The sequence below is a fragment of the Ochotona princeps genome, chromosome 7 (genome assembly GCF_030435755.1).
Source record: "Ochotona princeps isolate mOchPri1 chromosome 7, mOchPri1.hap1, whole genome shotgun sequence".
In the NCBI taxonomy this organism is placed as follows: Eukaryota; Metazoa; Chordata; class Mammalia; order Lagomorpha; family Ochotonidae; genus Ochotona; species Ochotona princeps.
In genome coordinates this window covers 42,809,909-42,822,747 of record NC_080838.1, presented here as the reverse complement: position 1 = coordinate 42,822,747, position 12,839 = coordinate 42,809,909, and the positions used below count along the sequence as shown (strand labels likewise).

General features: G+C 38.9%; 1 protein-coding gene across 3 annotated transcripts in view; it reads right to left on the bottom strand.

The window, feature by feature from the left end:
- Nucleotides 1-12,839, bottom strand: part of TBCK (TBC1 domain containing kinase) — a 184,275-nt gene that overhangs the window by 111,541 nt on the left and 59,895 nt on the right. For all 3 annotated transcript variants that reach the window (XM_058666970.1, XM_058666971.1, XM_058666972.1), the window contains 6 exons: nt 11,988-12,037; nt 11,682-11,811; nt 10,542-10,640; nt 9,114-9,176; nt 7,688-7,814; nt 3,536-3,586 (listed from right to left, as the gene is read on the bottom strand). In XM_058666970.1, the coding sequence (XP_058522953.1) occupies nt 3,536-3,586; nt 7,688-7,814; nt 9,114-9,176; nt 10,542-10,640; nt 11,682-11,811; nt 11,988-12,037 (520 nt within the window). The remainder of the gene's footprint in view (nt 1-3,535; nt 3,587-7,687; nt 7,815-9,113; nt 9,177-10,541; nt 10,641-11,681; nt 11,812-11,987; nt 12,038-12,839) is intronic.

The following is a 12,839-nucleotide window of genomic DNA, read 5'->3' as shown; positions in this document are numbered from 1 at the left end:
AATGGTGAGCACATGGTCCAGGCCTGGGTGTAGGGAAGGCTGAGCAAGGTAGCTCCATTTATTGGCAAGTGTATGGGTTGGTTTTGTAAGGGGGTGGATTGGATAGGGCCAAGCAGACCTTTGCCTACTGGTTAAGAGCAGAAACCATGCTGGAGTGCAGATCATGCCAGGTTAGGCTATCACACTTGCCAGTTTGCATGAGCCAAGTATGGGAGCAGACTGAGCAGGGCCAGGTTCCAACACCCAGACCAGGTCAGGCCAGGCCGCAGCACCCAAAGGCAAAGTCTAAGACGGGTGAGGGACTGTGCCAAGCTGGGTCAGAGCAACCACCAGCATGCACAAAATCTGTGACTAGAAATAGGCCTGGTTGGGGAGCTAAGGGGACACCCTGGCAAGAATGTGGTTCCCATGGGTGAGTGTGAGGGCCAAAGTAGGGGCTGAGGCTTGGTTGGTACATAGCTGCAATCTCTCTTGGCATGGGTGTGGACTGGGTCTTGGGTGTGCCAGACTGGGCTAGACTCCACACCCATTGGTACTTGTGAGAACAAAGATGAGTGTAGGATGGGCTGGGCTAGATCTCTGGCCCTGCTGAGCTTTGCATAATCTGTGTGTGGATGTGGACCAGGCTTGGCTGGTCTGTAGCGCCCAACAGTAAAAACCAGAATGGGTGAGGGTCAGACAGGAAAGGACACTGTTCCCCCTAGGACAGGAGGTAGACTAAGTAGAGCTGGGCCATGGACCCACCAGTGTGTGTGAGATCAGATCTGGCATTGGGAAAGATTCTGATGGAGGAGCTTTAACAACTCCTCTGCTGGGACACAGTCCCTGCAGGTGAGCGCAAGAACCATGACAGGGAGCAGCCTAGACCAGGCCAGTTAATGGTACCCAAGAGCATACATTTGGCTCAGGTTTGGGGTTAGCCAGGCTAGGCCAGTTCATATCACCTGCTGATATCTGAAAACTAAAATGGTGTGTGGGTTATACCAGGGCCAGGACTGTGGGCTGGCTGGGTTGGGCTGAGCTAGGCTGTAGCACCCACAGGTGTGAGCTAGAATGGGGTAGCCCAGGCCAGGCCGGGCTACAGCACCCACTGGCAAATGCCAAGGTAAGGCGAGCCATGCCACAGACTGGGCCATAGCACCCATCCAGCATAAATGAGACCCAGGAGGTAGGAAGTGAACCTGGTAGGGGGGCTGCATGGGGCTCTCCTGCTGGACCACTACTCCCACTTGTGAGCATGAGAGCTGGGATGCGGGCAGACAAGGCCAGGAAGGGCTACAATACCTGTGGCCTGCATGTGAGCTCGATCGGGGGAAAGGGAGGCTGGGCTGACTGTACCTACTGGTGCATGCATGAGCCAGAGTGGGTGTGGTTTGACTGGACTTAGCCGCAGCATCAGTTGATCCTGACACTCGTTGCTAACTATGTCAAGCTAAACTACAGAACCACCTAGAGAGTGCAAGATTCAGAAGTGGGTGTGGGTCTATCAGGGAAACAGTAGGCATCTCCCTCTCGGATTGCCACTCTCACCGGTGAGCACAAGAACCAGGACTAGGGCAGGCATGACTAGACAAAGAGAGGTACTCGCTGGCACCAGCGTGGTCTGGAGAGTGGGGATTGTTGGGTTGAACTAGGTTGCAAAGCCCATTGACATGTACGAGACGTGGGACAGACTGGATCAGTCTGCTGTACATACTGCCAAGCATGACAACCAGAGCAGGAGGAAGTCTGGTGGGGGTTATTGCAGGTCACTCCAACTAGGCTGCAACTCCCATGGTTTACGTGAAAACCTAGTGTGTGGTGGGCAGGATCTGGATGGGCTGCAACACCCACTGGTTTGTGTAGAAGACAGGGCTGGAGGCAGAACTGACCCAGTTATTGCAACCACCAGCATGTGCTTAGGCTGAATTGGGCGATGAACTGTGCCAGACCCTGTCAGAGCAAGCATACACAAGAATCAGGTCTATCTGGGATCACCTGAGTGAGGTTTCTTTAGGAATCCCCCCAACTGAACTTCTGGACTTAGAACCCCAACCATGCCGAGAATTGCAGGTTCCATGGTCTGACCACGGAGTGCATGTGTCAGAGCTGGGCCTCCTCAGCCACTTAGATAGAGCAGTGGACAGCATATCCAGTTGCACATGGATATGGCAGTACACTGGAGCCTGCAAAGGACACCTGTTACTACAACAGAGGATGGAGGACAGAACAAATTGATCAAGTACTCCAGCCAAGCATTGGCAGTGAATATCTGGAATAAACAGAGACTTTAAGGTAGACTATGTCAGCCAGCCAGTGTATTCTGGAGAGAATTCATCATGATTGTATTCACAAGATCGGCAGCAATTCAGAACTGTTGCACTAACAAAAACACTTCAGCAAGATCCCTGGAGTGAGCCCCACATGGAGGACCCTGGAATGACTGGGAGTCTGAGTATAGCTTTTCCCCTTTTTTCTACCTTTCCCCTAGATACAGAGAAGAAAAAGGGGGGGAGGAATGTGGAAACAATGGTCTCACTGTCTCACCCACTTTCTTCTAGCCTCTGACCCTTTATGCCCTTCATCAACTATGTAAAAATCATCAAAAACAAAAATAAAACAACTTTTTTTTAAAAGTAGACTTAGAGGTGCTGGCATTGTGGCATAGGAGGTTGCACCGTTGCCTCTGATGCTGGAATTGACACTAGAGCTCTGGTTGAAGTGCTAGTATCTGCACACCTGATGCAGCTCCCTGATGCCACTCAGGGAGGACCAGGATTTCGTTGCAAGCTATTATTTTGGGTCAAGCTCAATCATGGTCATGGCTAGTATTTGGGAAGGAATCCGTCCCTCCAGCCTCTCTGTCTCTCCGTATCTTTCTACAATTGTGCCTTCCTAATGAAGTCATAAATCTAAAGGAAAAAGATATACGTAGACTGGGCCTGGCACGATGGCCTAGAGATTAAATCCTCTCCTTGCAACTGCCAGGATCCCATACATGTGCCATTTCATGTTCTGGTTGTTCCACCTCTAATCCCGCTCCCTGCCTTCCTGTGGCCTGGGAAAGCAGCAGAGGATGCCCCAAAGCCTTGGGACGCTGCACCTGCATGGGAGACCTGGAAGAAGCTCCTAGCTCCTGGCTTCGGATTGACTCCGTTCCGGACATTGTGGATTGAATCATGGATGGATCATTCTGTCCTTCTCTCTGTAAATCTGTCTTTCCCATAAAAAAAAAATCTAAACAAAAATATATTTGGACTAAAACCAATCTTTAGAAAATGTAAAATTATTGCCAGTGTAGATAAATGCATTTAGAATAGTCAATCCAGATCCCACTAAATCTCTAATTACATCCTGATCACAACCAACGCTCTAGTAATAACAGTAATAATAATAAATCTTCATATTTTCTAAGATTCATCAAGCAGAGTATTTTGTAAAATTTATAGCATTTACAAGGGAGAGAGCAAGAATCTTAAATTAGTAACAGATATCTTGGTTTGATTCAAACATTTTAGGAAAATATATACTATAATTATTCAGATGATAGACTTACCTTCATTATTGAAATTTAGATACAGGAATGGAGCACAAAGTGAATCAAGACCTGATGCAGAAAGGATGAGAAAAAGGGGTCAAATTACATAGTTATCTGATTCAGTTCTTTACATTACTTCCAGATTTAGAGATTATGCATTTTATCTACTCCATAATGTGCAGAAGTGTTTTTTTTTTTTTAAAGATTTATTTTATTTTTATTACAAAGTCAGATATACTGAGAGGAGGAGAGACAGAGAGGAAGTGGAGCCGCCGGGATTAGAACCAGTGGCCATATGGGATCAAGGCGAGGACCTTAGCCACTAGGCCACACTGCCGAGCCCATGCAGAAGTGTTTTTAAAATTTTGTGGAAAATGAATTTAAAAGATAAGTTTATTTTTGATGCAAAAAAATTGAAATCTATGCAAAAGATTTTCATAATATGCATTCTGCAGGGCTCTTTGCAGAACTCATATAGAATTTCATGAGTTACTGTAAAGGGTAAGTTACATTACCTGCTAGGTACTAAATGTCCAATACAAATCAGTTATTTTATTATAATGTCAACAGAAATTTAATTTGATGAAAAAATGTATCTGGCCCTAACCATTTGAAGTTGGCAGTTACTTATTTTACTGTATATTTTCTCATGTAAGACAAGGAGATTTGTTTTAAACATACTTTTCCCCTTTGGGATTATTAAATATTTTGAAAATTGTTAACTGAAATAAAAATACATTATTTTATTGATAATGTTGTTCATGTCTTTGCAAAGAATGCACATAAATATCCCTAAACTGCTTTTAGATATAGATTGCCTCAATAAAAAAAAAAACCCAACAGAATTTAAAAAATGTTTCACGTTAACTATGGCCAGAAAGAAACAGAAAATTGAAATATAAAAATAATTGCTCATGAAAATACATTAACACATAGGCGGAATGGACTTTGTATTTTTCAATTGTTTCATGATCACAAAAATAATGGCAAAAGGATAAACAGGGGATTGAAGTAATAAGAAGAAAAAAAGCAATTCAAGGTGACAGCCTATGCTTTAATTTCTAGTAACAATGATAAGCACAAATTATTAATCATTAATAAGAATCTTGATTAATCAAAATGAATTATGATATAAAATTACATTGTTATTTGAATAGTAATTACTTAGAAACTACAAGAATGAGACTGTTAGAAGTTGGATAATGAGCACCACAATAAGTTAGAAAAAAGGAATAAATCTCACTGTTCCACAGCATAGTAGAATGATTATAATCCACAAAATTTATTAAATGTTGTATAAAGAACCAGAGGAGGGAATCAGTAGGCTTCAAATATAAAGAAGTAAGTGTTTAAAGAAATGCAAATACTATTGACTGGACTTTGATTAAATATGCATACATGCATACAGTTTTCACTCTGCATTTGTTACATATAAAAATTTATTTTAAGAGTCACAAAAATTATTTTGAAAGTATTAGTAAATGTATCCACAAACATTAAAGCATCAAAGATATTCTGTCACTAGTGCTAATAATTGTGATGGCAAACTGTTTTGTTTTAAATATAAACTTTTCAGTGTATCATGATATTGTGGGTACAGACAATGGTAGCCAGAAGAATACCCTATTGTCAAGGTATATTTAACAGTTTCATTGGGCAACTCCTTATATTCAGGAGTAGAGATGCATTCTGCAACATATCTTCACTTCCCAGTATCTATTTATTATATAGTTCAACTAGAACATATGCATGAGAATACATGTTTACCTATGTATCTACTACTTTTGCATTTTTTAAAGATTTATTTATTTTGATTGGAAAGGCAGATCTACAGAGAAAAGGAGAGACAGAGAGAAGGGTATTCTATCTGCTAGACCACTCCCTAGAGGTTGTAATTGTCGGAGCTGAGCTCATCAGAAGCCAAGAGCCAGTAACCTCTTCCGGGCCTCAGGTGCAGGGTCCCAAGGCTTGGGCCATCCTCTACCGCTTTCTCAGGCCACAAGAACGAAGCGAGACAGGAAGGGCAGCAGCTGGGACAAATCCAGCACCAACATGGGATCCTGGCAAATGCAAGGCAAGGACTTAGCCACTGGGTCACAACGCAAGACCCTGAACTTTTATTTTGCAGGAAGATTGTGCTCTATCAGAGAGAACATACGGTACTTATCCTTTTGGGATGAGCTTATTTTACTTATTTCTCTAACTGGGACCATTTTGTTGCAAATGGTAGAATTTCATCTTTTAATGGCCGGGCAGTATTCCACAGAGTAGATCTGCCACAGCTTCTTCATCCATTCCTCTTTCAAAGGGCATCTGGGTCGGTCACATGTCTTCACTGTTGTGAACTGTACTGCTATAAACGTAGGGTTGTCGGTCATTTTTTCATATACCGAGATTTTGCTTCCTCTGGATGTATTTCTAATCCAGGAACATGGTAAATTTCTCTATCTGTTAATGTCTTCTTCTGTTTCCTTTTTCAATGTTTCATAATTTTCATCATAAAGGTCTTCCACACCATTGATTAGATTTATTTCATGGTGTTTAAGATTCCTCCCCTCTATTTAAGGGAACTTAATGACAAGCTTTTTTCTCAGCCATGGAGTTATTTTTATAAACTAGAGACATCAATTTATGTTTATTAATTTTGCACCCTGTTATCCTGCAAAATTCTGAGTTCTAGCAGTTTCTTGATTGACTCTTTTGGTTCCCCTTGTAGAGAATCATATCATCTGCTAACAGGGATGTTTTCTAAAAAGATTTATTTATTTTATTACAAAGTCAGATTTACAGAGAGGAGGAGAGACAGAGAGGAAGGTCTTATGTCCCTTGATTCACTCCCCACGCGGCCTCAATGGCGAGACCTGAGCCGATCCAAAGCCAGGAGCCTGGAGCCTCTTCCAGGTCTCGCACACGGGTGCAGGGTCCCGAGGCTTTGGGCTGGTCTCAACTGCTTTCCCAGGCCACAAGCAGGGAGCTGGATGGGAAGTGAAGCCACTGGGGTTAGAACCAGAGCCCATATGGGATCATGGCACTTTCAAGGCAATGACGTTAGCTGCTAGGGTACTGCGCCGAGCCCTAACAGGGATAATTTTAATACCTTGCTTCCAATCGAATTCATTCAATTTATTTTTCTGGCCTAAAAGCTCTAGTGAGGACTTACAATACTATGCTGAATAGAAGTGATGAAGTGGACATTCTTAACTAGTTACAAATCTTAGTGGAAAAATGTCCAGTCTTTCCCTAGTGTGATGCTTCTATTGGGTTTTATGTAAATTGCTTTGATTCTGTCACAAAATGTTCCTTCTATGCCTATCTTGCTTAAGATTTTAGCATCAAGTAGTGTTAGCTTTTTATCAAATGCCTGCTCTGAATTTATTGGGGTTATCATATGGCTTTTATTTTTCAATTTGTTGATGTGGTATGTCACATTTATTGACTCACATGTGTTACATCATCCCTGCATGTTAGGGAGGAATCCTGCCTGGCCGAGGTGTAGGAGCTGTCTGACGCACTGTTGAATCCTGTTGGCTAGGATTTTGGTGAGGATTTTGTGTCTGTGTTCATTGTGTTCATCAGGGATATGGTCAGCAGTTCTCTTTCTCTGTTGGGTCCTCATCTGGCTTTGGTATTAAGGTGACAGTGGCTTTATTTTAAACGTAAACATTTTAATGATGTATAGGAGGCAATTATACAGGTGCTTTTCCAAGGCTTTCATACAGATCTTTCAACAAATGAATCAGAACTTTAATGCTGATTTTTCTTAAAGTGAAGCATGTTTCGACTTTGTTACAAACTTAAAAATTTTCAGTCATAAGGAAAAGCCTCATAGCACAACAGGTTAAGCCATAGCTTTGCAATGGTAGCATCATATGAATGAGTCAGTTTAAGTCCCTGTGTTCTGTTTCCATCTGTCCCCTGTTAATGTACCTGGGAAGGCAGTGCAATATGCACCAAATAATTGGGCTGCTACCATCTGTGTGAGACACCTGTATGGAGTTTCTGGCTCTTGACTTTGTTCTGGTGCAGCTCTGGCTCCTGCAGTCATTTGGGTTGTAAACCAGTGGTGGAAAATTCTTTCTCTTTGCCTTTCATATAAACTATACATATATTATCAGTCATATTCCAGGTTCCTAAAACTACAAGAATTCTTAACAAGTAAAAAAAAGTTACCTTGCCAGTACACAAGCTCAGGATGTGACACTACCCAGGCTTTCAATACACGCCTAAATTTTGCATGACCTTCTGGTGATGATAACAGTTCATCATACTGATGACAGCGAGGAATATCCACTTCAATCTGTAAAACAGAAAAGCAATGAAGTACAACAGCTAACAATCGCAGTGAGGTTCAATACACTCTTAACCTTTATTTCTTACACAAGAAACAAAGAGGAGTGGCTGTAAAATTGAATTTCAGAATAGATTCCTTGCATTATCTTATTGTTTAAAGTATCTGAAATATTTAACTTCCTTGTAGATAAATCAAGAAATTGTATACACATATAAACAGAAAAAACAGCATATAAAAGTTCTTTGAAAGTTCATGGGAAAAAATATATATAAGATTTATTTTTATTGGCAAGTCAGATATTCAGATTGAAGGAGAGGCAGACAGAAAGATCTTTCTCCCACTGGTTCACTCCCCAAGTGGGTGGCTGCAGTGGCCAGAGCAGAGCTGATCTGAAACCAGGAACTAGGTGTTTCTTCCTGGTCTCCCACATGGGTGCAGGGTCCCAAGGCTTTGGGCTCTCATTGACTGGTTTCCCAGGCCACAAGTTGGGAGCTGGATGGGAAGTGGGACAGCCAGACATGAACTGGTGCCCATTTAGGATACCGGCAGATGCAAGGCAAAGACTTTAGCCACTGGGCTATTGCACCAGGCCCAGGAAAATACATATTATTAAAAGAAAAGTAGGTATACATCTAAATAATCTTTTTTCCACCAATTCTATTTCCACAAAGTTTTTAAAGCACCTTGTACTAATACAATTTTCAATAACACCTTCCCTTTGCAATAAACGGAAAACTCTTGGGTGAAATACGGTCATTAAAAAAATTTACTTGAAATGCTGTGCTACTATGGTTTTGATGATCTGTGATTACTTTAAAATTCACTGTATATACGTGAGATGGCCATGTTTCTATTGTTATTGTTTATATCCCCTGCCTATATGCCATACCAAGGTAGAATGTTTTTGTGTTTTACTTTATATTTGGTGGAGCATGCAACCCTTGAGAAGAATGTAAATTTAGATTATGCTATCTCAATCTTGAAAAAAAATAGAAAGGTGGGGGGAGGTAGGATGGGCGGGACAGAAACTAGAGAGCGGAAGGAGGAAGAGAATGCCAATGTACTCTTTGAGCTCTATTTGTACTCTGTTAAAAACTTAAAACAACTAATATTAAATTTTAAAAAAATTTAAAAAGTCTAATTGAACTGAAGTGTTTTATGTGCTGTTCTAATTTATTACAGTTATGCTTATTGTAAAAATAGCTGAGTATTTATGATGAAAGGAAGAAAACTTCTGCATGCTTTTTAAAATTTAAACAGTTTGGTAGAATTATTATAGGTTGATGAAGGCAACCTAAATCATACCTGTCTATCTGTAGGAATTGGAGTGTCTTTATCAATTGCATCATATTTGTCATGTATAGCTCCCTGCAACAAAACAAAAGATACATTAACTCATCAATTTATCACATCCTTAATAAAACTGAAAACAGTAGTTCAGAATCTCTTATCCAAAATGTTGAGATCAGAAATGCTTCATATTTCAATTTCTTTTTTGATTTTTAGAAAGTCTGCATAGCATTTTCTGTTTATTTTAAAAGTTCTGATGCTAGTTTATTTGGACTTTAGAATTTTCTATTAGGGCTGTTCAACCTGTAGAGGAAAACATATTTCTTTGAAGCATGTATCTTTAGAAACTAACTCCAGATTAACGCTTCCAACCCATGTTATATCTCAGTTTCAGAGAAGTGTTCTACATTTCTGACAATCTCTGATGAAGGTCAGAGACAGTTATGAGTCATTGTGCTGAGGCACAGTTTGATTTACATAAGCCAGAACATAACTGGCTTAGATGGACCAATTGGCTAGTGTAACACTTAACAGACCTTTCCTCTGGACGTTGCTATCTCTCAGGTAATAACATGTACAGAGAAGCAAAATTATGGGAATCTGGTGTCATCATAAAGAAAGGTTTTTGTCAACACTGGTAATGAGTGTAAAAGTGAAACCTTTTCAAAGGAGAAGCTAACATCAGAAAACAGAAGTTTGTGATAATTTAAACAGCAGATATGATATAATCATATAATCAGAAAATAAAGGATTCACTAACATTTTTTGTTATATTGTTACAGCAGAAATAATGGAATAAACTATTCAAAATTTGTTTATATTTTGTAGAACTAAGCATAAAAATTATTTTTGTTTTACCATCACGGTAGAATAAAAACTAGAAATTTGGATTAAAAAAGCAGAATTCAACATCATACATACTTAGCTGTTTTTTTTTTTTTTTTTTAAGATATATTTGCTTATTTGAAAGGCAGAGTTACAGAGAACGAAACCGAGGCAGGGAGACAGATCCGATGAATGGTTCATTACTCCAGATGGTCTCAAAAGCTAGTGTTGGGTCAGGTGAGAGCCAGGAGCCAGAAATTTCCAAGGGGTCTCCCCCAGGAGTGCAGGGTTCCAAGAACCTGGACCATCTTGCACTGTTATCCCACACACATTAGCAGGAGCTACGACTAGAACAGCACCCAGAAAAGATACCAGTGCTGCAGGCAGTGGTATATGATTGCCTCTTTGTAAGTGAGTCTGTGTTTAATCGTTTAATTCACTAGTCTCAGTATCTACTTCCTTGGAACATGTATTTAATGAGAATTTGTATAACCTTTTACCAGAAGGCCTCTTGAAATTTAAACTTACATGATTTTTCCATCTGAATAACTAATGTATAGTGTCAAAAATATGCTCTATTAATCGAATCTTCAATTTTTTTTCCCCTTTTCTTCTTACCTCAACTCCTAGAAGAGCAGCCCAAGTTAACCCTCTCAACAGAGGAGGAATGTCAACTCTCGCTTCTTTCCAAATTTGATTTTTTTTATATGGATAAGCCTAGAATATGATAAATAAGGTAAGAATATTTCTAATTTCCAAATATCACATTTTATTATTAGAACCCTAAATATATCAGTGACAAAACTGTGATCTACAATCAATTTCTAAGTATGGACAAGTACTAATCCTGTTGGTACAAACATAAAATGAAGCAGCTAAACAGGAAGCCACACCAAATACGCACAATATATTTAAAAAGAAGAGCTTATTCTACTTTTTAAAAATAATTGCTATTTTGTGCTTTGGGTGGCTTATGAATGAGTGATATGGATGGTTATATTACCAGGTATTAAATAAGGTAACATGTAAAGCACTTTGTAAAACCTGGTGATACGCAAGGGGTATTAAACTTATTAAAAGAAAACACATATTATCACAAAATATGCATGGATTTCAAAATTATAACAAAATAAACATCTTCTAATTCCATTTTCCAAAGAAAGCACCTTGTAGGAAGTATTATTATAGTTATCTCTGCATCTTGCATACATATTTATCTTTTTAACAAGTTTGTATTGTAGGAGAGATTTATAGAAGAGAATTATTACAACAAAAGATTTAGATGGCAAATTTTGTATTCTTTCAAAGTGTTTCACAATATTTTCCAATTTACAGTTATTGCAAAATAATCACAGTTCCAATATCAGGGTAACTCGGCTCATTTTTTTAATTTGATTAACAAAAACCCCTATTTCATTTATCATTTTAAAGCTCTTAGGAAAAACAATTGAGTAGATTTGCTAACTGCATTTATACTATTTACTTTATCTACTTCCATCTTCTTAAATCTTCTTTAAAAGAAAAAAAAAGATTTGCTAACCATTTAACATAGTTGTGCATATATTATCATTTTGTTTTTAATTTTTGATTTTATTTACCATAAATATGTCATTTTACAACAAACAAAATTAATTGGAAAAAGAGAATTTGTAACAATGCATGCTTTCATGACATCCAGATCCCCTAAGAATTAACAAAACTTTAAAGCATTCATTGTATTTAGGTTATTGTTAGCACTTCATACCCGAGAATTCCCACCTTCAGCAGCCTGTCAAACAGAATGATTCTGTTCAGCTGGTACTCCGTGTCCCTCTCTCGGATAATTAAAGGCAGAGTGGCAGCTGCAGACAACTCATTATTGCTGTTTGAATGAGGTAAATTAGACTGGCTGTGAAAGAACAAAAGCAACATAACTGACAGAAAAGTACAACAATTTAATAGAACAGAGAATCACAATTTTATTTTCTCTTTAAGAAATACTTTATTGTAAAATGTAAAAAAAAATTTTTTTCAACATCTAAGACAAACTGAAAAGAAATATAAAGTGAGACTATCTATACTTACTCATCTTCAAGTAATGGATAGAATGCCTCTCCACCAACATCTTTCAATCTCTGAATTTAAAAACAAAATGTTAATGTATTACTCTCTTAGGCAGACAAATGAGCTGTGATTGCAAGAAAAGTGTTGTAAAAATTATGAATTTTAAAAGAGACTGGGAAAAGTGCAAAATAGAATCTAAAAAGTAATTAGGAATGCCTCTACTGATTGTTTAACTATACAGAATACTTTCTCATTCTTTTTCCACCAGTAGGTATCATTCACATGTTAGACATTGATCATGATACATTCTGAAAGACAACACAGAACTGCTAACATCAGCTTAGAATTTAATGAACAGAGTATGTTAAATTTTATGAGGGAAGATTATTAAAGAAATATTTTTACATGTACCCATTGCTTAAATAATGAAGTCAAATTTATTTTTACTTTGCCATAATACAAATTAAATCAAAAGTAATTGTGGGATTGGTGGTGCTGAGCAATGGATGAAGTCATCCCTAAGGATGCTCACACCATATTTCCAGTGCTTATGATGGAGGTCGGCCTCCACTCCAACCTATTCAGATTCCTGTAATGCGCCTGGGAGGCACCAAGGTACCTGAAACTGTCCTGTCTCACGGGCAACTTCCTTGTAATTCATGCTCATGGCTTTGGCCTTGCCCAGGATTGCCACTGTGGGAATCTGGGGAATAAGCTAGCAGATTTCTCTTGTGTTCATTCTTATTCATTCTTCTCTCTTTTCTTCTCTCCCTCCCTACTACTCTTCATTTCAAATAAACAATTAGTTTTAAAAGTAAAGGCAAGGTAAAAAGATTCAAAGGAATTTTTCACATCATAGTTGGAACATCCACA